This window comes from Hyla sarda, chromosome 10, assembly GCF_029499605.1.
Source record: "Hyla sarda isolate aHylSar1 chromosome 10, aHylSar1.hap1, whole genome shotgun sequence".
Classification (NCBI taxonomy): Eukaryota; Metazoa; Chordata; class Amphibia; order Anura; family Hylidae; genus Hyla; species Hyla sarda.
Genome location: NC_079198.1, coordinates 57,945,426 through 57,970,528, shown reverse-complemented (window position 1 = coordinate 57,970,528; position 25,103 = coordinate 57,945,426). Strand labels below are relative to the sequence as shown.

Below are 25,103 nucleotides of genomic sequence, written 5' to 3'. Positions count from 1 at the left end.
CCCCTTGGGGAACGTAACAAGGAATTAAGTGAGCCTTAATACCCCACAGGTGTTTCATGACTTTTGCATATGTGAAAAAAAATAAAAATAAATAAATAACACTAAAATGTGTGTTTCCCCCCAAATTTCACATTTTTGCAAGGGTTAATAGCAGAAAATACCCCCAAAATTTGTAACGCCATCTCTTCTGAGTATGAAGGTACCCCATAAGTTGACCTGAAGTGCACTACGAGCGAACTACAATGCTCAGAAGAGAAGGAGTCATATTTGGCTTTTTGAGAGCAAATTTTGCTCGGGGGGCATGTCGCATTTAGGAAGCCCCTATGGTGCCAGGACAGCAAAAAAAAAAAAAACACATGGCATACCATTTTGGAAACTAGACCCCTTGAGGAACGTAACAAGGGATAAAGTGAACCTTAATACCCCACAGGTGTTTCACTACTTTTGCATATGTAAAAAAAAATTATTTTTTTTACCAAAAATGCTTGGTTTAGCAAAAATTTTACATTTAAAAAAAAAGATAATAGCAGATAATACCCCCCAAAATTTGAAGCCCAATTTCTCCCGATTCAGAAAACACCCAATATGGGGATGAAAAGTGCTCTGCTGGCGCACTACAGGTCTCAGAAGAGAAGGAGTCACATTTGGCTTTTTGGAAGCAAATTTTGCTCTGGGGGCATGCCGCATTTAGGAAGCCCCTATGGTGCCAGGACAGAAAAAAAAACACATGGCATACCATTTTGGAAACTAGACCCCTTGGGGAATGTAACAAGGGGTAAAGTGAACCTTAATACCCCACAGGTGTTTCACGACTTTTGCATATGTAAAAAAAAAAAAAATATTTTACACTAAAATGCTTGTTTTCCCCCAAATTTTTCATTTTTACAAGGGATAATAGCAGAAAATACCCCCCAAAATTTGTAACCCCATCTCTTCTGAGTATGGAAATACCCCATAAGTGGACGTAAAGTGCACTGGGGACGAACTACAATGCTCAGAAGAGAAGGAGCATCATTGAGCTTTTGGAGAGAGAATTTGGCCATGTGCATTTCCAAAGCCCCCCGTGGTGCCAGAACAGTGGACCCCCCCACATGTGACCCCATTTTTAAAACTACACCCCTCACGGAAGGTAATAAGGGGTGCAGGGAGAATTTACACCCCACTGGCATTTGACGGATCTTTGGAACAGTGGGCTGTGCAAATTAAAAAATTTATTTTTCATTTTCACAGACCCCTGTTTCAAAGATCTGTCAGACACCTGTGGGGTGTAAATGCTCACTGTACCCCTTATTACATTCTGTGAGGGGTGTATTTTCCAAAATGGGGTCACATGTGGGTATTTATTGTTTTGCACTTATGTCAGAACCTCTGTAAAATCAGCCACCCCTGTGCAAATCACCAATTTAGACCTCAAATTTACATGGTGCACTCTCCCTTCTGAGCCTTGTTGTGCGTCCCCAGAACACTTTGCGCCCACATATGGGGTATCTCCGTACTCAGGAGAAATTGCGTTACAAATTTTGGAGGCTTTTTTTCTTTTACCGCTTATGAAATTTTAAAGTATGGGGCAACACCAGTATGTTAGTGTACAAAAATGTTTTTTTTTTACACTAACATGCTGGTGTAGACCCCAATTTTATCTTTTCATAAGGGGAAAAAGGAGAAAAAGCCCCCCAAAATTTGTTAGGCAATTTATCCCGAGTACGGCGATACCCCATATGTGGCCCTATTCTGTTGCCTTGAAATACGACAGGGCTCCAAAGTGAGAGCGCCATGCGCATTTGAGGCCTAAATTAGGTATTTGCATAGGGGTGGACATAGGGGTATTCTACACCAGTGATTCCCAAACAGGGTGCCTCCAGCTGTTGCTAAACTCCCAGCATGCTTGGACAGTCCATGGCTGTCCGGAAATGCTGGGAGTTTTTGTTTTGCAACAGCTGGAGGTTCCGCTTTGGAAACACTGCTGTAGGATACGTTTTTCATTTTTATTGGGGGGGGGGAAGGGGGGGTGGTAGGGGGGGGCAGTGTACGTGTGTATATGTAGTGTTTTACTCTTTATTTTATGTTAGTGTAGTGTAGTGTTTTTAGGTTACATTCACACTGACGGCGGATTACACTGAGTCTCCCGCTAGGAGTTTGAGCTGCGGCTGCAGCTCAAACTTGAAGCGGGGAACTCACTGTAATCCGCCGCCAGTGTGAATGTAACCTGTACATTCACATGGGAGGGGGGGGGGGGGCAAAACTACAACTCCCAGCATGCACTGACAGAACGTGCATGCTGGGAGTTGTAGTTTTGCAACAGCTGGAGGCACACTGGTTGGAAAATACTGAGTTAGGTAATAGAACCTATTACCTAACTCTGTATTTCCCAACCAGTGTGCCTCCAGCTGTTGCAGAACTACATCTCTCAGCATGTACTGATTGCCAAAGGGAATGCTGGGAGATGTAGTTATGCAGCAGCTGGAGGCACGCAAGTACAACTCCCAGCATGCCGAGACAGCCATTTGCTGTTCCTGAATGCTGGGAGTTGTAGTTTTGCAAGATTTAAAGGGGTTCAGGCTAGAGATCACTGACAGTGGTCTCTAAACTGTGGCCCTCCAGATGTTGCAAAACTACAAATCTCAGCATGCTAAGACAGCAAACTGCTGTCTGGGCATGCTGGGAGTTGTAGTTTTGTAACATCTGGAGGGCTACAGTTTAGAGACCACTCTCTAAACTGTCGCCCTGCAGATGTTGCTAGGCAACAGACTCCCGGATACGCGGCGCCATACTCACCTCAACCGCCGCCATGATCACAGCTGCCGCCGGGTAAGTGACCGCCGCTGCCGCCGCTACTACACGGTTCCCCCCGCTGTGCCCGGACACCGATGGGTGGGCATAGCGGGGGGGGGGGGGGTAACCGCCCCCAGTCTGCTATTGGTTGGTCGCTCCGCCGATCAATAGCAGGGATAGGAGGGGTGTCTTGGACACCCCCGATCCCCCTTATTTTATCGCGGCGCCGCCATTGATGGGCAGGGGGAGAGCGCTCCCCCTGCAAACACCATAGATGCCGTGATCAGAACTGATCACGGCATCTATGGGGTTAATGCTGCCGGGACCGGCGCGATCGCGGCCCCGGCAGCTGTGGTGGGACTCCGGCTGTGATTGACAGCTGAGTCCCACCCGCGATCTCCTGCGCTGCCCGCGGCAGAGCAGGAGATCGCTTGGACGTATGCATACGTCCATTTGCGCGAACGTGTAGTTCGCCTGGACGTATGCATACGTCCAATAGCGGGTACTAGCAGTGTTAAGGGGGTACTAGCAGTATATGTACCCAGTCTAGTGTTAGTCCAAGGTAAGGTATCTACAAAAAGCAAACCACAGCCTTCCCAGGAGTGTGAAAAAGATATACATTTTTTGAAAATGTATTCCATTAACCCATTCCCAACCCATGACGCACATGCATGTCAGGGGTTGGGTGAGGGGAATATGGGGCTTGCCCGCGAGTCAGGTCTGTTCCATACCGGCAGATGCTCACTGCTATCAGCAGCTGACATATGCTGGTAATGACGGACATCGGAGATCGCTCCGATGTCCATCATCTAAATAGTACTCCAGTGGAAAACATTTTATTTTTTAAATCAACTGGTGCCAGAAAGTTAAACAGATTTGTAAATTAATTTTATTTACAAATCTTAAACCTTATAGTTCTTTTCTGTCTGACCACAGTGCTCTCTGCTGACACCTCTGTCCATTTAAGCAACTGTCCAGAACAGGAGAAAATCCCCATAACAAACCTATCCTGCTCCGGACAGTCCCGACAGGAACAGAGGTGTCAGCAGAGAGCACTGTGGTCAGACAGAAAAGAAATTCAAAATGAAAAGAACTTCCTCTGTAGAATACAGCAGCTGATACTGGAAGGATTAAGATCTTGAAATAGAAGTAATTTACAAATCTGTTTAACTTTCTGGCACCAGTTGATTTAAGAAATTTTTTTCCCACTGGAGTACCCCTTCAAATGCCATGATCAATAGCGATCACAGCATTTAAACATTGAATTGCTGGTAATCCCTGTTGTCTAGGGGTCCATCGCTTCTCCGTAATGTAATCGCAGGGTGACGGTGGGTTGTTGTGGAAGTCCAGGGTCTTATCTGTACTCCTCGGGCTTCTATGGATCGGCAATTGTTGAATGGTGCCTTAGGCAGCCCTTAGTATTTGAGCGCAGATTACATGGATCAATGTAAAGCAATGGCTTCATAATATATTACATGATAAAATAAAGTGTGCCAATGAAAAGTGCAAATTGTCCCACAAAAAATAAGCCCTAATACTACTTTGTCACTGAAAAAAAAATGTAGGTGTTTTAGAAGGCGAGGAGGAAAAAAACGTGAGCCAGAAATCAAAATATTCCGGGTCATGAAGTGGTTAAAAATGTTTAAACAACATTTTCTCTCATTCCCCAGGCTAAGAAAGACTCAGGAGTGAGCCAAAATGTCATCTGTACATGTTTTAATGGAACACATTTTATAGATTTTTCACTATCCTGGGAGTGTTTCAGTGTGTTTATTATGCAGTAAATAGTCACTACTTTTTTTTGTATAATACTGCTTATCATTACTCTATCAACCTTAAACACCACCAAGGCTTTAGCCTGTTGGGGACGAAGGGCGTATGCGTCCTGGTACTTAAGGACGCGTGCCACTTCCGGTTCCGGCGCACGGATGTAAGGAGTGCTCAGACAGAGCTCCGTCCGCACCGCTACCTTCACCCGTTACCCGCCGCACATATCTGCACATCCAGGGACTCTGAATAGCTGCACTATCTTCTGCACGCTCCTGGGAACAAGATGGATCGTTTTATCTCCCGAGGCGGGGACGGACAAGGTCAGAGAGCGGGATCTCCTTCTCAGGCCGTGGGGGAGGGAGGTGGAGGTAGGATGGCGGAGATGCGCGCCACAACGGGAGTAACGGGACAGAATGCCCCACTGACACAGCAGGAGATACCGGCCCCCCTGCCACCTGTTACTGACAACAGTCTTATCCCAGGACTGCCTTTCTCTATTAAAACTCTGGCCACACTTCTGGCGGCTGAAGTGGCTAAATTAGTGCTGACTGACATAAAACAACAGTTGGATTCCACTATAACGTCCTCCCTGTCAGCCATACAGGGGGAGGTTTCTCGTCACTCCTCTCAAATTGCTGAACTTGAAGAGAGATTAAATGTGGCTGAGGGAGAGATAATGATGACGAAGCAGCAACTACATAAATCTCAGAAACTTACAGCAGCGCTCCAGGAGAAAACGGATGACCTGGAAAATCGCTCCAGAAGGAGTAACCTTAGGCTAGTGGGTTTTCCTGAGTCCATTCCAGGTCATATATTGCATATAATCTGCGCTGAAGAGTTGCCAACGGCGCTGGGGCTATCGGCCAAATGCTCAGTGGAGAGGGCCCACAGACTGGGACCTTTGCGGCACACACTTCCTTCTACTACCACTACAGCTGAATCCAAACCGAGACAGGTGATCGCCAAATATCTTAATTACGCCGAAAAAACTCTTATTCTGACAACTTACAAGAAACTGACTACTCCACTAATGATTAGAGGTCTCCGTATACTCTTATTCAATGACTTTTCTGCTGAGGTGGCCAAGAAACGGAAGGCCTTTTCCACAATATGCTCCCAGTTGGTGGCACAGCAGCGAAAATTTGTATTACAATACCCGGCTATCCTGAAAATTTTTAAGCCTGATGGTTCTATGGAGATATATCGCTCACCTGATGAAGCGCTGGCATCGCTACGCCTACGGGAGGTAGTGGAGTCCCATTCTGAGACAGAGAAGCACAAACGCCGCCGCCACAAAAGCCCGCCGCTGATCTTGGAAAGCATGGAGTGAGCTGTCCTCTTGTCTCTCTTCTGGAATATTGGACTGTTCTATGAATGAAGACCATCTCTCCTTACTAAGGAACTATGGAGGGACTATCGGATCTCTGTTTCCCTATTATTATTCTCCCTGGACGAGGAACGTTTCTGCATACAATCTCCGAGACAATTTGTTACCCCTTTTTTCATATTTTTCATTTTTATTTTTATTATTATTATTATTATTATTATAATTTTTTTTTTTTTCTCTCTCTCTCTCTCTTTCTCTCTCTCTTTCTCTGCTCATCTCGATTTCCCCCTTGCTCCTCCCTCCCTGCATCTCTTCTTATCCCGTGTTTCTCTTATCTTGTGACACTTCTTACTGAGTCCATACGGACGCTTATGGTCGGGGCCCGTCCTCAAGGGTCAGGTTGCCAACTGATAGATACATCGTATATGCGGAAGTGCGAGGATCCGCTAATGGTCCGTGGAAGAAGTGAAGTCCTGACTTTACTTACCTCGCTAGGGCTCTTAGAGCCAAGATGGTTCTTATTGTTACAGTCTTGTTGTTATTTATTCGGTTTCATGTTACTGTTCTGTGAGGCCATTCCCCCATGCTATGCAAGTCGTGTCGTCTGTGATACTTGTGCATGTTGCTTTTGGTATACTGCTTACCTTGTTGTTTATATAGTCTTTAACTGCATTTCTATCCTTTTAATGCAAATTATTTAGTAATGAAAGTAGTAACGTGGAATGTAAAAGGATTGCGGTCTCCTGGAAAGCGGTCACTAGTACTTCGGCATTTGCAAAAATTAAAGGCTGATGTGGCGCTTCTCCAGGAGACCCACCTACTTACTGAGGACTTCATACGCCTTCAGAAGAGGTGGGTGGGGGCAGTAATAGGTTCTCCGGCAGTTGAGAGAAAAGGTGGTGTTTTAATCCTGCTGCATAAAAAATTAGCTCAGTCTGTCCACTCACATTGGGAAGACTCAGGAGGTATGCTACAACATATGGTACTAGAAGAGGGGGGTCGCTTATATAGTATTTACAATGCATATGGCCCACATATAGGTAAACAGACCTTTTATGATACTTTGAGTGCGCGCCTCAGAGCAGACAATAACATATACAAAATACTCGGGGGAGATCTTAATACTGTGATGCGCACATCAGAAGATAGGAGACGCAGCACTGCGATCACTACCTCGTCTGAGGAGTTATTTCTACAGAACCTCACACAAACTACTGATATGATTGACTCCTGGAGGTATTATAACCCGACTGACAGGGTGTTTACTCACTTTTCCCACGCACACCACTCGTGGTCGAGACTAGATTATCTTTTTCTTTCCCAGACACTTCTGCCCCAGACCACTAACACCCAAATACATGACATTGTGATATCAGACCACGCCCCGGTGTCCTTAAACCTACTAGACTCATATCCTCAGGGTACTGATTGGGTATGGAGATTTCCATCGTACCTACTAAAAGATGAACACTTTACACAACTGTTAAAACACTGGTGGGAAGAGTATAGTGATAACAACAACCAACATATGTCTGAACCCTTCTTATTTTGGGAGGCAGGTAAAGCAGTTCTGCGGGGGAAGACAATAGCGTATATTACTCATCAGAAGAAGAGGGCTTCGGAACAATACTCACGTGTGTCAAACACTTTAAGACAGGCCTACACGGAATTTTTGTCTACACCGACAGAGTCTAATAAGGAGATATGGGTACAAGCTCAACGTGGTTTTGAGGCCTCCCAGGCAGCATTAGAGACTTTCCGCTCTGACAGATTTGCGGCTGAATTCTATAAATTTGGCAACAAGTCTGGCAGACTATTAGCGAATTTGGCAAGGGGACAAAGGAGGGTGACGCCCATTAAGCCAATGATAGATGAGAGAGGTGTGTTAAAGAAGAACCCTAAGGACATAGCTGACATTCTGGGTCATTTTTATCAACAATTATATTCCAAGCAACATATAGATGAGGAGGGGGCTGCCTCCTTTATAAACACTCTATCCCTGCCTTCCCTACACATAGATGAGCAGAACATCCTCAATGCCCCTATCTCTGTGGAGGAGATAGAATCGACAGTAACAAATTTGAAAAACCAAAAGGCTCCAGGTCCAGACGGATATTCTGGAGAGTTCTTTAAAATCTTAAAAGATAAGCTTAGTGTACCCTTGCAAAATGTTTATAATACTATTCTATCCACAGGTCATTTGCCACAATCGAGCAACATGGCCTACATAAAGGTTCTACATAAAGAGGGTAAGGACCCTTCCATGCCAGGTGCGTACCGCCCAATATCGCTAATCAATGTGGATATAAAAATTCTAGCTAAGCTGCTCGCAGATAGATTAGCTTTGGTCATGCACAAACTAATTGGACCCCACCAAGTAGGTTTTATTAAAAATAGAGCAGCGGTTTACAATATTAGAACTGTTCTGGCGGTGCAGGGAGCGGTTACTTCACAGCCTTACTCCAGCCAGGTCCCGGCTTTGTTAGCATTGGATGCGGAAAAAGCATTTGACCGCGTGGACTGGGCCTGGCTGGACATGGTATTAGACAAAGCTGGCATCCAGGGACAATTTAGATCCTTTTTAAGGGCGTTCTATTCTGCCCCGGTGTCTAGGGTACATTTGCCAGGTTTTCTCTCTGCTCCTTTCCCCCTCCAGCGAGGTACAAGACAAGGATGTCCCTTATCGCCCCTCCTTTTCAATTTAACTTTGGAGCCATTGGCACAATACCTCCTACAGACCCAGGTGTATCGGGGAATTAGAGTGGGATCCACCGAGGTAAAAATTAGCTGCTTTGCAGACGACACATTGTTGTATTTGAGTCAGCCGGAGACACAACTGGGAGAGGTCTTTAAGGCTCTAGATATGTTTGGGTCATACTCGGGTTACAGGGTTAATGTGGACAAATGTCAATTATTGTTCTTGGGGAATACCCCGTCCTTGCCTCTGCAGGTTCCGTCAGTCCAGGTGGCCAGACAACATATCACCTATCTCGGAATTAAGATTGGACGTACCCCTCTGTCACTTTATAACTTAAATTATCCCCCACTCATTAACAAAATAGACAGGGAACTGCGACGCTGGAGCAAACTACCTTTGTCCCTCTCAGGTAGAACACAGCTCATAAAGATGATGAGTTTCTCTAAACTCTTATATATGCTACAGACGATTCCACTGCTTCTACGACATGTCGATGTCAGGAAATTGCAGGCCATATTTACGAAATTTATTTGGTCCAATAAAAGGCCTAGGGTAGCATACGACACTCTGTGTTTAGCGAAGGGGTCGGGGGGATTACGTATTCCTAATGTACGTCTATATAATTTAGCGGCTGTTTTTCGCCATGTGCGGGACTGGATATTTGACACGTCTTATTTTTCAAATACCAAATTGGAGGAGGAGCTATGTTCTATAGGTAATCTCAAAATACTATTTCATCTCCCCTACAGAGATATCCCATCTCAGATAAGGAAAAACGTTTTATTTAGTGATACTCTGGCCACCTGGAAGACGTTGAGAAAATCATATGGACTACCATGGTGCCTCTCTAGATTCTATAGTTTGTGGCATGCACCAGCGTTGAAACATTGCTTCAGTAACCCAGTTCGTAAGATATGGGAGGACAGACGTGTAACTTCTTTTGGGGATTTTCTTGACAATAGAGATGGGATTCTTTTAAGTTGGGAGGCCTTTAGAGAGAAATATGCTCTTCCAAACTCACATCATTGGTTCTATAATCAGCTATGTTCATATTTTGGCAGTCTGGTCCGAAACTATAGATCAGTAGAAAAACGAGGGAAATTTTTCACGCTCATGGGTACCTCCGCAAGTCATAAATCCTTATCACTCATCTACACAAACATCAGGGATGTAGTGTTAAGAGGGGCGGAAGAGAAGGCACTTGTAAAATGGTCTACCCACATTGATGACCCGGATTTACAGTCACATATACGAGAAGGTCTCTTAGCGGTAGGCAATTCTACTCCGAGTTCACAGCTTCAAGAAATACACTGGCGTATCATTCATAAAGCAACATATGCATTCAACTGGAAAGGCACTCCCCCTCCCCCTCCATACTTGGATCATTGTCCCACATGTCGCTTACCTAGAGCAGATCTGTGGCATTGTCTATGGGAATGCCCACAGGTACGTGAGTTATGGAACGACGTCAGGTCATTAATTCTCACAATTTGGAGCCTTGGGCTCCCTCCCTCACCGGAACCATATCTATTTCATTATTTACCTGCACGAGAATCGAATCCTCCAGACAGAGGAAAACTGACTAAGAGCATACATATCTTACTTTTGGTCACCAAGCTGTGCCTACTTAGACATTGGCTTACCCCCACGCTCCCTACTATAGCTGAAATACTGAAGGAACTGCACTGTATAGTACATAGGGAATTATTACTAGCTATACGGAATTCTGAGTTGCACGCTAAAAAGTTCTTCCAGAAATGGAGGGCCTATTTACACTATCTACCAGACGAGAGTGAGCGACACAGGATAGTGACATATTTTGCATCTACCACATGGTACAGCCTGGAACTTTTGAAGGGAACATTGGGGAATCTAGCTCTCCCACCTGATGGGCCTGCTGGTAATGTCACACACTGAAACATGAGCAGTGTGCTAGTCTATGATGTGTATGAGTGTCAGCATATGACACAGATGTTCTTTTGTATCCATGCATTCTTTTTTTTCACATTATGTGGGGAAATGTATTTTGCCTCTTTTTTATTTAGTTTTTTTTTTTCTGTTGTTGATTGATAACATTGCTATGTTAAAAAGCACTATATTGGAAAATGCAGAAGTTCCATACAGAAGGTTGATGTCGTTACTTAAGACGAGTGACATCCACGGACTCTCTGTCATGAAGTTTTGTACAAATCCTTGTATGTTGTTACAGTGTCATGTACTGTATGCTTCTGAGAATAAAAACTTTATTTAAAAAAAAAAAAAGGACGCGTGCCGGCCGGGGACCGGACCGGGGTGACTGCTGATATTTATCAGCACGCACCCCGTGCAAATGCCCAAGGGGGATTTGCGCCGATTCCGGATCATTACGGGTCTATGGTGACCCGGAATATAAGGGGGATCGCGGGTGTCTAAGACATCCACGATCCCCCTGAAGCAATAGGAGTGAGGTGGCACGGGTGCCAGACCTCCTATCCCTGCTATTGGTGGTCTAGACGCGACCACCAATAGCAGATCGGGGGCGGGCCAGAACAGGGAAAACAAAGAGTAGCGGCGCCGAAGATCACTTACCCCTCCGGAGGCAGCGGAGTGACGGTGATCGGAGGGCGGCGACGGAGATCAGCAGGCGGCGTGCGGCAGAAGAGGACAGCTCCCTGGATGCGACGGAAGCTGGTGAGTTGCCTAGCAACATCTAGAGGGCTACAGTCTGAGACCACTATAGTGGTCTCTAGACTGTAGCCTTCCAGATGTTGCAAAACTACAACTACCAGCATGCCCACACAGCTGTTTGCTGTCTGGGCATGCTGAGAGTTGTAGTTTTGCAACAGCTGGAGGTCTACAGTTTAGAGACCACTGCACAGTGATCTCTATACTGCCCTCTAGATTTTGCAAAACTACAACTCCTAGCATGCCCACACAGCTGTTTGCTGTCTAGGCATGCTGGGAGTTGTAGTTTTGCAACATCTGGAGGTCCACAGTTTGGAGATCACTGTTCAGTGGTCTCTAACTTGTAGCACTCCAGATGTTGCAAAACTGCAAATCGCAGCATGCCCAAACAGCAAACAGCTGTCTCGGCATGCTGGGAGTTGTAGTTCCATACCTCCTGCTGTTGCATAACTACATCTCCCCGCATGCCCTTCTGTGATCAGTACATGCTGGGAATTGTAGTTTTGCAACAGCTGGAGGCACAATGGTTGGAAAATACTGAGTTAGGTAACAGAACCTAACTGAAGGTTTTCCAACCAGTGTGCCTCCAGCTGTTGCAAAACTACAACTCCCAGCATGCACGGTTTGTCAGTACATGCTGGGAGTTGTGGTTTTGAAACAGCTGGAAATTAGCCCCCCCCATGTGAACATACAGGGTACATTCACACGGGCGGGTTTACAGTAAGTTTCCTGCTTCAAGTATGAGCTTCGACAAATTTTTTGCCGCAGCGCAAATTCCTAGAGGGAAACTCACCGTAACCCGCCAGTGCGAATGTACCCTAAAAACACTACACTAACACATAATAAAGGGTAAAACACTACATATACACCCCCTTACACTGCCCCCCCCCCCCCCCCAATAAAAATGAAAAACGTATTGTACGGCAGTGTTTCCAAAACGGAGCCTCCAGCTCTTGCAAAACAACAACTCCACGCATTTCTGGACAGCCACTGACTGTCCATGCATGCTGGGAGTTTAGCAACAGCTGGAGGCACCGTGTTTGGGAATCACTGGCGTAGAATACCCCTATGTCCACCCCTATGCAATCCCTAATTTAGTCCTCAAATGCGCATTGTGCTCTCTCACTTCGGAGCCCTGTCGTATTTCAGGGAAACAGTTTATTTCCGTACTCGAAAGAAATTGCACTACAAATTTTGGGGGGCTTTTTCTCCTTTTACCCCTTATGAAAAGGAAAAGTTGGGGTCTACACCAGCCTGTTAGTGTAAAAAAAATTTTTTTTTACACTAACATGCTGGTGTTGCCCTTTACTTTTTATTTTCACAAGAGGTAAAAGGAAAAAAGACCCCCAAAATTTGTAATGCAATTTCTCCTGAGTATGGAAATACCCCATATGTGGGCGTAAAATGCTCTGCGGACGCACAACAAGGCTCAGGAATGAGAGTGCACTATGTACATTTGAGGCCTAAATTGGTGATTTGCGCAGGGGTGGCTGATTTTACAGCGGATCTGACATAAACCCCAAAAAATAAATACCCACATGTGACCCCATTTTGGAAACTACACCCCTTATGGAATGTAACAAGGGGTACAGTGAGCATTTACGCCCCACAGGTGTCTGACCGATTTTTGGAACAGTGGTCAGTGAAAATGAAAAATGGAATATTTTTGTTTGCACAGCTCACTGTTCCAAAGATCTGTCAAACGCCAGTAGGGTGTAAATGCTCACTGTACCCCTTGTTACATTCCGTGAGGGGTGCAGTTTCCAAAATGGGGTCACATGTGGAGGGGTCCACTGTTCTGGCACCACGGGGGCTTTGTAAATGGCCCCAGACTTCCATTCCAAACAAATTATCGCTCTAAAAGCTCAATGACGCTCCTTCTCTTCTGAGCATTGTAGTTCGCTCGCAGTGCACTTGACGTCCAAACATGGGGTAATTCCATACTCAGAAGAAATGGGGTTACAAATTTTGGGGGGCATTTACTCCTATTACCCTTTGTAAAAAAGTAAAATTTGGGGAAAAAATCTGCATTTTAGTGAAATTTTTTTTTTTTCATTTACACATCCGGCTTTAACAAAAAGTTGTAAAACATCTGTGGGGTGTTAAGGCTCACCGTACCCCTTGTTACGTTCCTTGAGGGGTGTAGTTTTCATAATAGTGTGCAATGTGGGGGGGGGGGGTTGCTGTCCTGGCACCATAGGGGCTTCCTAAATGGGACATGACCCCAAAAACCATTTCAGAAAAACTCACTCTCCAAAATCCCCTTGTCGCTCCTTCCATTCTGAGCCCTCTAGTGCACCCGCCGAACACTTGACATACACATATGATGTATTTTCTTACTCGAGAGAAATTGGGTTACAAATTTTTAGAGGATTTTTCTCCTTTTACCCCTTGCAAAAACTGGGTCTACAAGAACATACAAGTGTAAAAAATGAAGATTTTGAATTTTCTCCTTCACTTCACTCTCCAGCTGCTATTCCTGTGAAACACCTAAAGGGTTAACACACTTACTGAATGTCATTTTGAATACTTTGAGGGGTGCAGTTTTTATAATGGGATCACTTATGGGGTATTTCTAACCAGAAGACCCTTCAAATTCACTTCAAACCTGAACTCTGAAAAATTCTGATTTAGAAAATTATGCGAAAAATTGGAAATTGCTGCTGAACTTTGAAGCCCTCTGATGTTTTCCAAAAGTAAAAACATGTCAACTTTATGATGGAAACATAAAGTAGGCATATTGTATATGTGTATCAATATATAATTTATTTGGAATGTCTATTTTTCTTACAAGCAGAGAGCTTCAAAGTTAGAAAAATGCAACATTTTCAAATTTTTCATTAAATATTTGCATTTTTCACCAAGAAATTATGCAAGTATCGATGAAAATTTGCCACTAACATAAAGTAGAATATGTCCCGAAAAAACTATCTCGGAATCCAATTTATAAGTAAAAGCATCCCAGAGTTATTAATGCTTAAAGTGACAGTGGTCAGCTTTGCAAAAAATGCTCCCGTCCTTAGGGTCATAATGGGCTCCGTCCCCAAGGGGTTAACAACACAGGGATATACAAGAAACAGAATTCATTAGAATTATAAGCAGTTCTGTAAATAGATAGATATATATCCTGAGCTGTACACCTATAGTAGCCCAGTTGTGACAAATATCAAATGGAGTCCCCCAATATGAGCCCATTTTTGCATGCCAGGAGAAAAACGATTTGTGTTTCCCCCCCTTTTCCGTGATCCCTGAGACCAATCAGGACTGGACCCCTCTCTCCATGGGCTCCATAGCCCCTATGATATATACTTGTATGTCTTGGACTTAAGAGAATTACCATGATCTCCACTGGCTGCAGTGACTTGAATATTCTGAGCTGGAGCTGGAAACACAAGCATTTGAACACCTACACCTTCTGTCTTCACAACATCCTTTAGTTCCATCAGGAGCTGTTTCAGTGTAGCTGAACCTCTGAATTTCAGTGGCTGTCGATACTTAAATAGATATATTTTTTGTAGTTGAAAAATTGAAAGTCCATTAGCATGCTCAGTCAGTAGCCCTTGAATGTTCTCTTTAATAACAGAGCTTTGCGGTATTGAGGGTCTAGGTTCTGCTCTAGAATGAGACTGTGTAACGTTGGCAGAATTAACCCTGTTGCCTATATTGAATCTCACATTATTTGGAGTACATTGCTGTCCATTGCGATTGAAATGATTGTTGTTAATGTTATGTGCACAGACAGATGCGTATGACATTATTGGTGGCACTCCCGGCTGGGCAATCTGTAAGTTGGAGTTGAAATCAAATGGACTGAATTTTGCTGGCATTTTGGGAGTTGGCAGCAAATCTGCATTTTTGTTTGGTCCACTTGTTGCTGTAAATACCTTGTTTTCTATAGCTCCTGCATTGGCAGATCTGTTATTTTGTAAGTGGGTTACATTTATTTTTAGTGTAGGATTTGAAAATGTGTAATTACTTTCTTGTCTTGTTTCAGAAACATTATTTGTCCTTGTAGCATCAGATGTAGCAGCCACATTTCCAGCTGGACTTGCCAGTAGAGGTTTGGAGATTGAAAGTCCAGAAAGTCTATGACTATTTGTTATTTCATTTTTTGTAGCAGTCTTTTCATTTGATGAAAATCCACATTTTACCAGTTGGGGGCTGTTCTTAAGATTTACTGCAGGATTGGTGTTTTTGGAAGGTATATTGCATGAAGGTTTGGGTTTTTCTTTAGATATTGTGCCTGATGCAGAGTTTGTGCTGTTCACCTGCAGGGAAAAGCTACTGCTATTTGTTGTCTTATTTTTTGTAGCAGTCTTTTCATTTGATCTAATTCCCCATTTTACAGGTAGAGGGCGCTTTTTATCGTTTACTGCAGGATTGGTGTTTTTGGAAGGTATATTGCATGAAGGTTTGGGTTTTTCTTTAGATGTTTCGCCTGATGCAGAGTTTGTGCTGTTCACCTGCAGGCAAAAGCTACTGCTATTTGTTGTCATATTATTTGTAGCAGTCTTTACATTTGATGTAATTCCACATTTTACAGGTAGAGGGCTGTTCTTATGGTTTACTGCAGGACTGGTGTTTTTGACAGGTGGAGAGCATGTGTGTTTTGGTTTTTCTTTATCCTTTTTGCCTGTTGCAGAGTTGGTGCTGTTGACCTGCTGAGAAAAAAATGTTCTTTTAAGTTTATATCATAATGATACAAAGGCTAGAAGTGATAAAGTAAATATCTATTATTGAGACCTCTAACTCTTCTGGATGCCATGCACTGAGCTCTAGACTGGGTCCACATGCAGGGCCGGTACTGCCTATATGCAAAATAGGCAGCTGCCTACAGCGCCCTCTTGATTGGGGCGCTGCTCTGCCCGCTGCAAAAAAAGTTAGTAGCCGGACAGCATCTGAAGCACCTGCCACTCATCCGAAGCACCAGCCTAGCCAGCACTACTGTCTCTATAATGTATGTTTGTTACAGTATGTCACCCCAGTAGTAAGGAGATTACTTGGGGAGGAGGTTTGTTACAGATTGTCACCCCGGTAGTAAGGAGATTACAAGAGGAGGAGGTTTGTTACAGTGTGTTACCCCAGTAGTAAGGAGATTACACGAGGAGGAGGTTTGTTACACTGTGTCACCCCTGTAGTAAGGACATTACATGAGGAGTGGGTTTGTTACAGTGTGTAACCCCAGAAGTAAGGTGATTACATGAGGAGTGGGTTTGTTACAGTGTGTAACCCAGAAGTCAGGTAATAACATGACAAGGAGGTTTGTTACAGTGTGTCACCCAGTATTAAGGGTGGGCATATCAAAGGGCGGAGCCAATGGGTACGGTCAAGGGGCGGCAAAATTAGCTTTCACCTAGGGTGGCAAAAATCCTTGCACCAGCACTATCCACATGGAGTCACACATGACTCACAGTGAAACTAAAGTATTACTTCAATTAAACCTAAAAGTATAACACACAAGCAGTGCAATTCCTCTGCACTTCACAATTAAAGCTTCCTTTCAAATTAACTGTGACATCAGCATTGACTTAGCTCACCAGGATGTATATTTATGTCCTATACATGACGAGAGCACCTGAGCAGTGCTCACATCATGCACGGCAGGTCCTGACTGCTATCAATACAGATCATGGCATCTGCAGCAATGCAGTGCTTTAAATGGCTGATGGGGATCACCTTTGGCCGGAGGGATCAGATCAGCCAAGATGGTGGCCCCTCCGGCCACCATCATCTTCTTCTCTGGTCTGACATCGAACTAGAGAAGATCAGCGATAATACTGATCAGTGCTATGCCTATGCATAGCACTAAACAGTATTAGCAATCTATTGATTGGGGATATAAAAAGTGTACAAAAAAAAAAGCAAGAAAAAGTAAAAAAGTTTTAAAAAAGTTTTAAAAAGCCCCACCCCCAATAAAAATGTCAATCACCTCTTTTTGCCACTTTACCGCCAAAAAGCATTAAAAAAAAAGAATTAATAAACATATTTGGTACTGCACCTGCGTAAATGTCCAGACTATCAAAATATAAAAGTAAATGATTCCGTTCAGTAAACGATGTAAACGTAAAAAAAAAGAAAAAAAGAAAGCCCAAAATTGCTCTGTTTTGGTCACATCACATTCCAAAAAAAATTTAATTAAATGCAATCAAATACTCAGATATACACAAAAGTGATACAAAAAAAACAACAGATCACGGGCAAAAAATTAGCCCTCATATAGCCCCGTATATGGAAAAATTTGAAAGTTATAGGTGATCAAAAGAGGGCAATTTTAAACTTACTTATTTTGTGAAAAAGTTTACGTTTTTTAAAAGCAGTACAATAAAAGAAAAGTATGTAAACATGGGTATCATTTTATTCGTATTGGCCCAAAGAATAAAGCAAACATGTAATTTTTACTGTAAAGTGTACAGCATAAAAACGAAACCCTCCAAAATGTGCAAAATTGTAGTTTTCTTTTTTAAATTCCTCACACAAATAATAATTTTTGGGATTTGCCGTACATTTTATGGTAAAATGAGTGATGTCATTACAAAGTACAATCGGTCGTGCAAAAAAGATGTCCTCACATGGGTCAGAAAATATAAAAGAGTCATGATTCAGACGGAGCGGTCACGTATGAACAAACATAGATCTAATAACAAAAAAGGTTGTTCTTTACATAGTGTTTCCTGACATTTACTTTTAAAACATGATAAATGTACCAGCCTTTTAAAACTTATTATTTTAGAAACTACCCCAATTCATATTCCTAACCGTATACAGAAACTAAATAATACGGAGTCCTTTTGGATTTTTTCACTAGTCACTTTGTTTCCTGATGGTCTCAATGAGACACTTGAAAACGCTCGCTGAGCTCATCAGCAAACTTGATTTTTATTGTTTTTCATATATTTATATATATTTTTATATACATCTTTTTTATATAAAAATCATGTATTATTATGTATTATTATGTCTTTATAGCATGTATTCCATGTATCTAGATGTTCTAGGTAAAAAGGGCTTCTCCCCTGAAAAGGTTAAGTTTTTACTTTTTCCCATGAAGGGGTTAAGTCCTTTTTCCTATATATACTCTTTGTTAAACACTCTCTGATATGCCTGAGGAAGCAGGTCACCGCGAAAAGCTGCGTTGCATTGTGGGAAATAAATCTTTTTACCTTAGTACCTGGTCTCAGCGCTCCTGTTCATCCCGCCCTGTTGCTTGGAGAAATTGGTTTTATTTGGATTTTATCAGCGTGGAGTAGCTGCAGAGGCCGCCCTGTATTGCACCTTTATCCATGGTTGTACTTGAACGCAGTACAACCTCCTTTGGTAAGCGCAATTCACACAGTGCGTTATCTATTTTATCCCTCGGTGTCACACTACAGAGCGCATCCTTGTTCTCTTTTTTATTTCATGATTTTTAGAAGGTGAGGAGAAAAATAATTGTCTGTGTCCTTAAAGGAGAACTCCGGTATGGAAAAAAAAAAATAAACTTATCCCCTATCTTAAGCATAGGGGATAAGTGTTAGATCGCGGGGGGTCCGACAGCTGGGGCCCCCTGCAATCTCCTGTACGGGGACCCGGCTCGCTCCTGCTCAATGCAGGAGCCGAGCGTTTTCGACCACAGCCGAAGCTGCGTCCGACACGCCCCCTCCATACACTTCTATGGCAGGGCCGGAGTGCTGCCTTCGGCAATCTCCGGCCCTCCCATAGAAGTGAATGGAGGGGGAGTGTCGGCCACAACTTCGGCTGTGGTCGAAAACGCTCGGCTCCTGCATTGAGCAGGAGCGAGCCGGGTCCCCGTACAGGAGATCGCAGGGGGCCCCAGCTGTCGGACCCCCCGCAATCTAACACTTATCCCCTATGTTTAGGATAGGGGCTACATTTTTTTTTTTCCCCCATACCGGAGTTCTCCTTTAAAGGAGAACTGCAGTCTAATATAACGTTGTGGGGGGGTCCGAACGCTGAAACCCCACATGATCTACTGTACGGAGCCCTGGCCGACACGCTCTTTTTCGTGTATCTCTATGGGAGAGGCAGAGATGCAGTGTTCATGCATCCCCGCCTCTCCCATAGAGCTAAAAGAAGGGGGGTGTCTGCCGACCCCTTAGTGGGGTCGACAACACAAGCATTGGCCGTGCAGAGCAGCTACAGTGCCGGTCCCCATACAGGAGATTGCGGGGGTCCCAGCGGTTGGACCCCTTACAATCAAACACTTATCCCCTATCCTGCGGATAGGGGATAAGTGTCTATGGCTGCAGTACTCCTTTAAGGCCAAGACACCAGACAAAAATGCAAACTTAACCATTATTTAGGCAAAATATAAGAAAGCAAGGTTTCTACCTTGCAGGACCCTATAAAGTCAATGTTGTAATATGACATTGGCTTGAAAAAAGACCCCTAGAGGTTGAATACTGCATTTTATACTATGCCTATATAAAGATAAAGATCAAAAGGAACTATCAGAACCATGGAATGCATTCAATGCCTTGGAAACCCTTTTCTTCTTTATGAGCAACAAGGTCAAAAGCGACTTTGAAACCATTGCAAAAAGTCTGACTTTCAATAGTAGGCTAAAGTGTAAAAGTGTACCTCCCCAGCTCATAGTTATTAATATTGTAAATATTGAGGAGCATTAGTAAATATATATAGGCAATTCTGTGTAAGCAGTTCATACAGCCAAAATACTGTAATAAGCTCTTATTTCTGAGGTCTAGTGTTTACCTTTACACGGTTCTGTGTAAGTTGTTCTTGATCAGTTTTCCTTACAACAGGATCTACCAGACAAAATCAAATTAATTATATTTAATATTTGATCTAATTTACATAGTTAAAATATACATAGCAAATAAAATGACATTGTGCAAACTATACAACTCCCTATACAAACTATACAACCATTATTTTACTTTATACTGATTTCATATTGTATATACACATAAAAAAATAACAATTGTTTACTCGTCTACAGTTATATCACCTGGTAGCCTTGTGTGTTCCAGTTCTCACAGTGTTTTTATGTCCTTGCCAGGGCCGTCTTTAACTCGGGGCAAAAGGGGCAGCTGCCCTGGGCCCTGTCATTCCTGGGGGCCCAAAGAAGCTAGCCCTTTAACCCCATGCTAAAGCAGCTAGCCGCCACGGCCTGTCCAGGCAGGGCCAGCCCTGCCGCTGTGGCTCACTGTTCTAAAATGGCACCGGTGCCTATAAAACAGTGAGCCTGTGGCCGGGACTGACAGGGGACATGGCAAAAGTGACATTCCTCCGCAGTCCCTGCCGCCACAGGAAATAAGAAACCACGTACGGCCAGGTGAGTGTGTTTGTAAGTGTATAGTTCCCCCACATTAGGTGCAGTATAGTTCCCCCACATTAGGTGCAGTACACTTCCCCCACATTAGGTGCAGTATAGCTCCCCACATTAGGTGAAGTATAGGTCCCCCACATGAGGTGCAGTATAGTTCCCCACATTAGGTGCAGTACAGTTCCCCCAGATTAGGTTCAGTATAGTTCCCCCACATTAGGTGCAGTATAGTTCCCCCACATTAGGTGCAGTACAGTTCTCCCACATTAGGTGTATAGTTCCCCCACATTAGGTGCAGTATAGTTCCCCCAAATACGGTGCAGTACAGTTCCCCCACATAAGGTGCAGTATAGCTCCCCACATTAGATGCAGTATAGTTTCCCACATTAGGTGCAGTATAGTTCAACCACAGACATACAGCCTTCAGCCATATACAGTGTATGGCTGGAGGCTGTATGTCTGTGTACTGCCCCACTTCAGTGCTCCGACTACCGGTCCTCCGGATCCGGGGTCACAATCTACTGCTATGGCCTATAGACCATAGCAGTAGGTCCCGGGAACGGAGGAGCGGTGCTCGGAACACTGAAGAGGACGTGCTGCCAGCTGGTGGTGGTGACTTACCATTCCGGCTGGGGGAACACGTCCTCCTCCATGATCCGCTGCTCCTCCATTGCTATGGGAACATGAATGGCTGCGTGCGCTACCTCCCGGCGGCCCCTGCATTTTTAAGGTTAACGCAGGGGCCGCCGCAGAAAGGTAACCGAGACATCCTTGTGTCCCGAAAATATCTTTTGGGACACAGGGATGTCCAGAATGTGATGGGGGCCCCCTGCGGACTGCTCAGTGGTGGCCGCGGATCCCCCCCTGGGCTTGATTAGGGTGTGACCAGGCACACCCGGCACACCCCGTGCGCACGACTATTCTGAGCAGCCGACAGGGGGCCCCTGGGGGATGGTGGCCCTAGGCAATTGCCTGATCTGCCCCACCCTAACGCCAGCCCTGCCTTTAGGCTATGTGAGCAAATGTCTGCACTGAAAATTTCCATGCGGACATTAACCTGACAGCTGAGCACTCAGAAATAGACAGCAATGCATTTCCGTGTGGACTCTGGATTTGGAATTTGAAAATTCCGATGTGTGCATAGCGCAACAGAATCCCATTGATACCATGGGGAATCTGCTGCTGCGGAATCTTCCGCATTAGAATTCTGCATGGAAATTCCATTGTGTGAACATAGGCTTAAAGGGGTACTCCGGAGCTTAGACATCTTATCCCCTATCCAAAGGGGATAAGATGACTGATCGCAGGGGTCCCACCGCTGGGGACAACGCTCCGGCCCCGTGATCGACAGTAAACAGACCCGGAGCGAACATGCTCCAGGGACTGATTTTAACGGGGTGTGGCATGCAAGATCACAGGGGGTCCCCAGTGGCGGGACCCCCGCGATCAGGCATCTTATCCCCTATCCTTTGGATAGGGGATAAGATGTCTAAGTGCCAGAGTACCCCTTTAAGGTATAGGCTGGATCATCTTTAGCACACAGGCTCAGCTTGCAGGTACACAGCCCATGAGCTCTGGGACCCTCCACTCCCAAATTGCCCCTGATGTCAGAAACTGGAGCGCAAGCACATTGCATAGAGATGAGACACCTTGTGGCCAAGATTTTAAAACCGTTTTTTCCTGGGACAACAAGCCACTTTTTGGTAACAAATGAAAGCCCTTTTAAACAAAAGTGCCATTTTAAAAGAAAAGTATCACCTAGAATTTGTTTCCTGATTAGAGACAGATACTGAAACTTCTGTTTATATTATTTGATTGTATATTTTTTATTTAATTTTTGTGCAATGTTATGGGAGCTGCCATCTTGCCTGAGCTGTTTTTAACAGCATTTATTGAAATACTTTACAGGAGCAACCATGGACCATAGATCACAATAGACAGGACCTTTCCCATTAGATTAATTGGAGATGTTACTGGGCATTCTCTGGTAAAATCGCTGGTCCCAATCAGCTGAGTGGATGGCGGGAGGGCCCTTACCTGCCTTCTCGCCGTCCGATCGGTGCTCTGATGTCCCTGCCAGCCATGGGAGGTTATGGCAGTAGAGCACTGATAAAACTGATCACTGCTGAGCCAAAGCTTAGCATTGAACAGTTTATGCAATCACTAAAAAAAATTATTTAAAAAGTAAAAAAAAAGAGTTCATAAAAGTGAATTAACCCCTTCTCTAATAAAAGTTTGAATCACTCCCCTTTTCCCATGTTTTAACCCCTTAACGACGCAGGACGTATATTTACGTCCTGCGCCGGCTCCCGCGATATGAAGCGGGATCGCGCCGCGATCCCGCATCATATCGCGTCGGTCCCGGCACTCATCAACGGCCGGGACCCGCGGCTAATACCACACATCGCTGATCGCGGCGATGTGCGGTATTAACCCTTTAAAAGCGGCAGTCAAAGCTGACCGCCGCTTCTAAAGTGAAAGTGAAAGTGACCCGGCTGCTCAGTCGGGCTGTTCGCCGCAGCGTCCCGAACAGCTTACAGGACACAGGGAGGGCCCTTACCTGCCTCCTCGGTGTCCAATCGGCGAATGATTGCTCCGTGCCTGAGATCCAGGCAGGAGTAGTCAAGCGCCGATAACACTAATCACAGGCGTGTTAATACACGCCAGTGATCTGTGCAAGAGATCAGTGTGTGCAGTGTTATAGGTCCCTATGGGACCTATAACACTGCAAAAAAAAGTTACAAAAAGTGTTAATAAAGGTCATTTAACCCCTTCCCTAATAAAAGTTTGAATCACCCCCCTTTTCCCATAAAAAAAATAAAACAGTGTAAAAAATAAAATAAAAATAAACATATGTGGTATCGCCGCGTGTGTAAATGTCCAAACTATAAAAATATATCATTAATTAAACCGCACGGTCAATGGCGTAAGCGCAAAAAAATTCCAAATTAAAAAAAAAGCGCATTTTTGGTCACTTTTTATACCATTAAAAAATGAATAAAAAGTGATCAAAAAGACCGATCAAAACAAAAATCATACCGATAAAAACGTCAGATCTCGGCGCAAAAAATGAGTCCTCATACTGCCCTGTACGTGGAAAAATAAAAAAGTTATAGGGGTCAGAAGATTACATTTTTAAATGTATAAATTTTCCTGCATGTAGTTATGATTTTTTCCAGAAGTGCGACAAAATCAAACCTATATAAGTAGGGTATCATTTTAACCGTATGGACCTACAGAATAATAATAAGGTGTCATTTTTACCGAAATATGCACTGCGTAGAAACGGAAGCCCCCAAAAGTTACAAAATGGCGTTTTTTCTTCGATTTTGTTGCACAATGATTTTTTTTCCATTTCGCCGTGCATTTTTGGGTAAAATTACTAATGTCACTGCAAAGTAGAATTGGCGACGCAAAAAAAAAGCCATAATATGGATTTTTAGGTGGAAAATTGAAAGGGTTATGATTTTTAAAAGGTAAGGAGGAAAAAACGAAAGTGCAAAAATGGAAAAACCCTGAGTCCTTAAGGGGTTAAATAAAATAATGTAATCAAAAATAAACATAACTAGAGTGAATGAGAATATAGAGGTGGGCTACTATTAGATCTATGCAGCAATGAAATCTGTCAGCCATGGAACTGTGATATGGCTTAGGCTGGGTTCACACTACGTTTTCTCCCATACGGGAGCGCATACGGCAGGGGGGAGCTAAAAGCTCGCGCTCCCGTATGTCACCGTATGCGCTCCCGTATGTCATTCATTTCAATGAGCCGACCGGAGTGAAACGTTCGGTCCGGTCGGCTCATTTTTGCGCCGTATGCGCTTTTACAACCGGACCTAAAATTGGGGTATTTTTGCTTACCCCAAAAATAAACATAAGCATATAAATAAATGTAAATGTCCAACCTATAAAAATATAATGTTAAATTGCACACTGGAAAAATTTGAATCAAAGTTCATTGTATTTCCTTAATGCAACTTAAAAGGAAAGAAAGCATGAAGTGCTTTGAGAGGGGCTTTGAGATTTTCATGATCATCACAAGTATAACAAATCACGGCTTGCTTTGTATGTAATGAGTCTCTCCCATATATTAGTTTCACCTTTTAACCCCTTAAGGACTCAGCCCTTTTTCACCTTAAGGACTGAGCCCTTTCTTGCAATTCTGACCACTGTCACTTTATGCATTAATAACTCTGGGATGCTTTTACCGATTATTCTGATTCCGAGATAGTTTTTTCGTGACATATTCTAATTTATGTTAGTGGTAAATTTTTGGCGTTACTTGCATCCTTTCTTGATGAAAAATCCCAAAATGTCATGAAAATGTAGCATTTTTCTAACTTTGAAACTCTCTGCCTGTAAGGAAAATGGATATTCCAAATAAATTATATATTGATTCACAATACAATATGTCTACTTTATGTTGGCATCACAAAGTTGACATGTTTTTATTTTTGAAAGACATCAGAGGGCTTCAAAGTTCAGTAGCGATTTTGCAATTTTTCACAAAAATCTAAATCAAAATTTTTCAGGGACCAGTTCAGTTTTGAAGTGGATTTGAGGGGTTTTCATATTAGAAATACCCCATA

The 25,103-nt window shown here is 43.7% G+C and overlaps 1 protein-coding gene across 4 annotated transcripts in view; it reads right to left on the bottom strand.

Annotated features, from left to right (window-relative positions):
• The window catches only part of LOC130294091 (uncharacterized), a 57,439-nt gene that overhangs the window by 8,901 nt on the left and 23,435 nt on the right, over positions 1–25,103 (bottom strand). For 3 of the 4 annotated variants that reach the window (XM_056543520.1, XM_056543524.1, XM_056543522.1), the window contains 2 exons: positions 19,941–19,993; positions 14,569–15,892 (listed from right to left, as the gene is read on the bottom strand). In XM_056543520.1, the coding sequence (XP_056399495.1) occupies positions 14,569–15,892; positions 19,941–19,993 (1,377 nt within the window). The remainder of the gene's footprint in view (positions 1–14,568; positions 15,893–19,940; positions 19,994–25,103) is intronic. The other variant, XM_056543523.1, reaches the window with a different exon arrangement.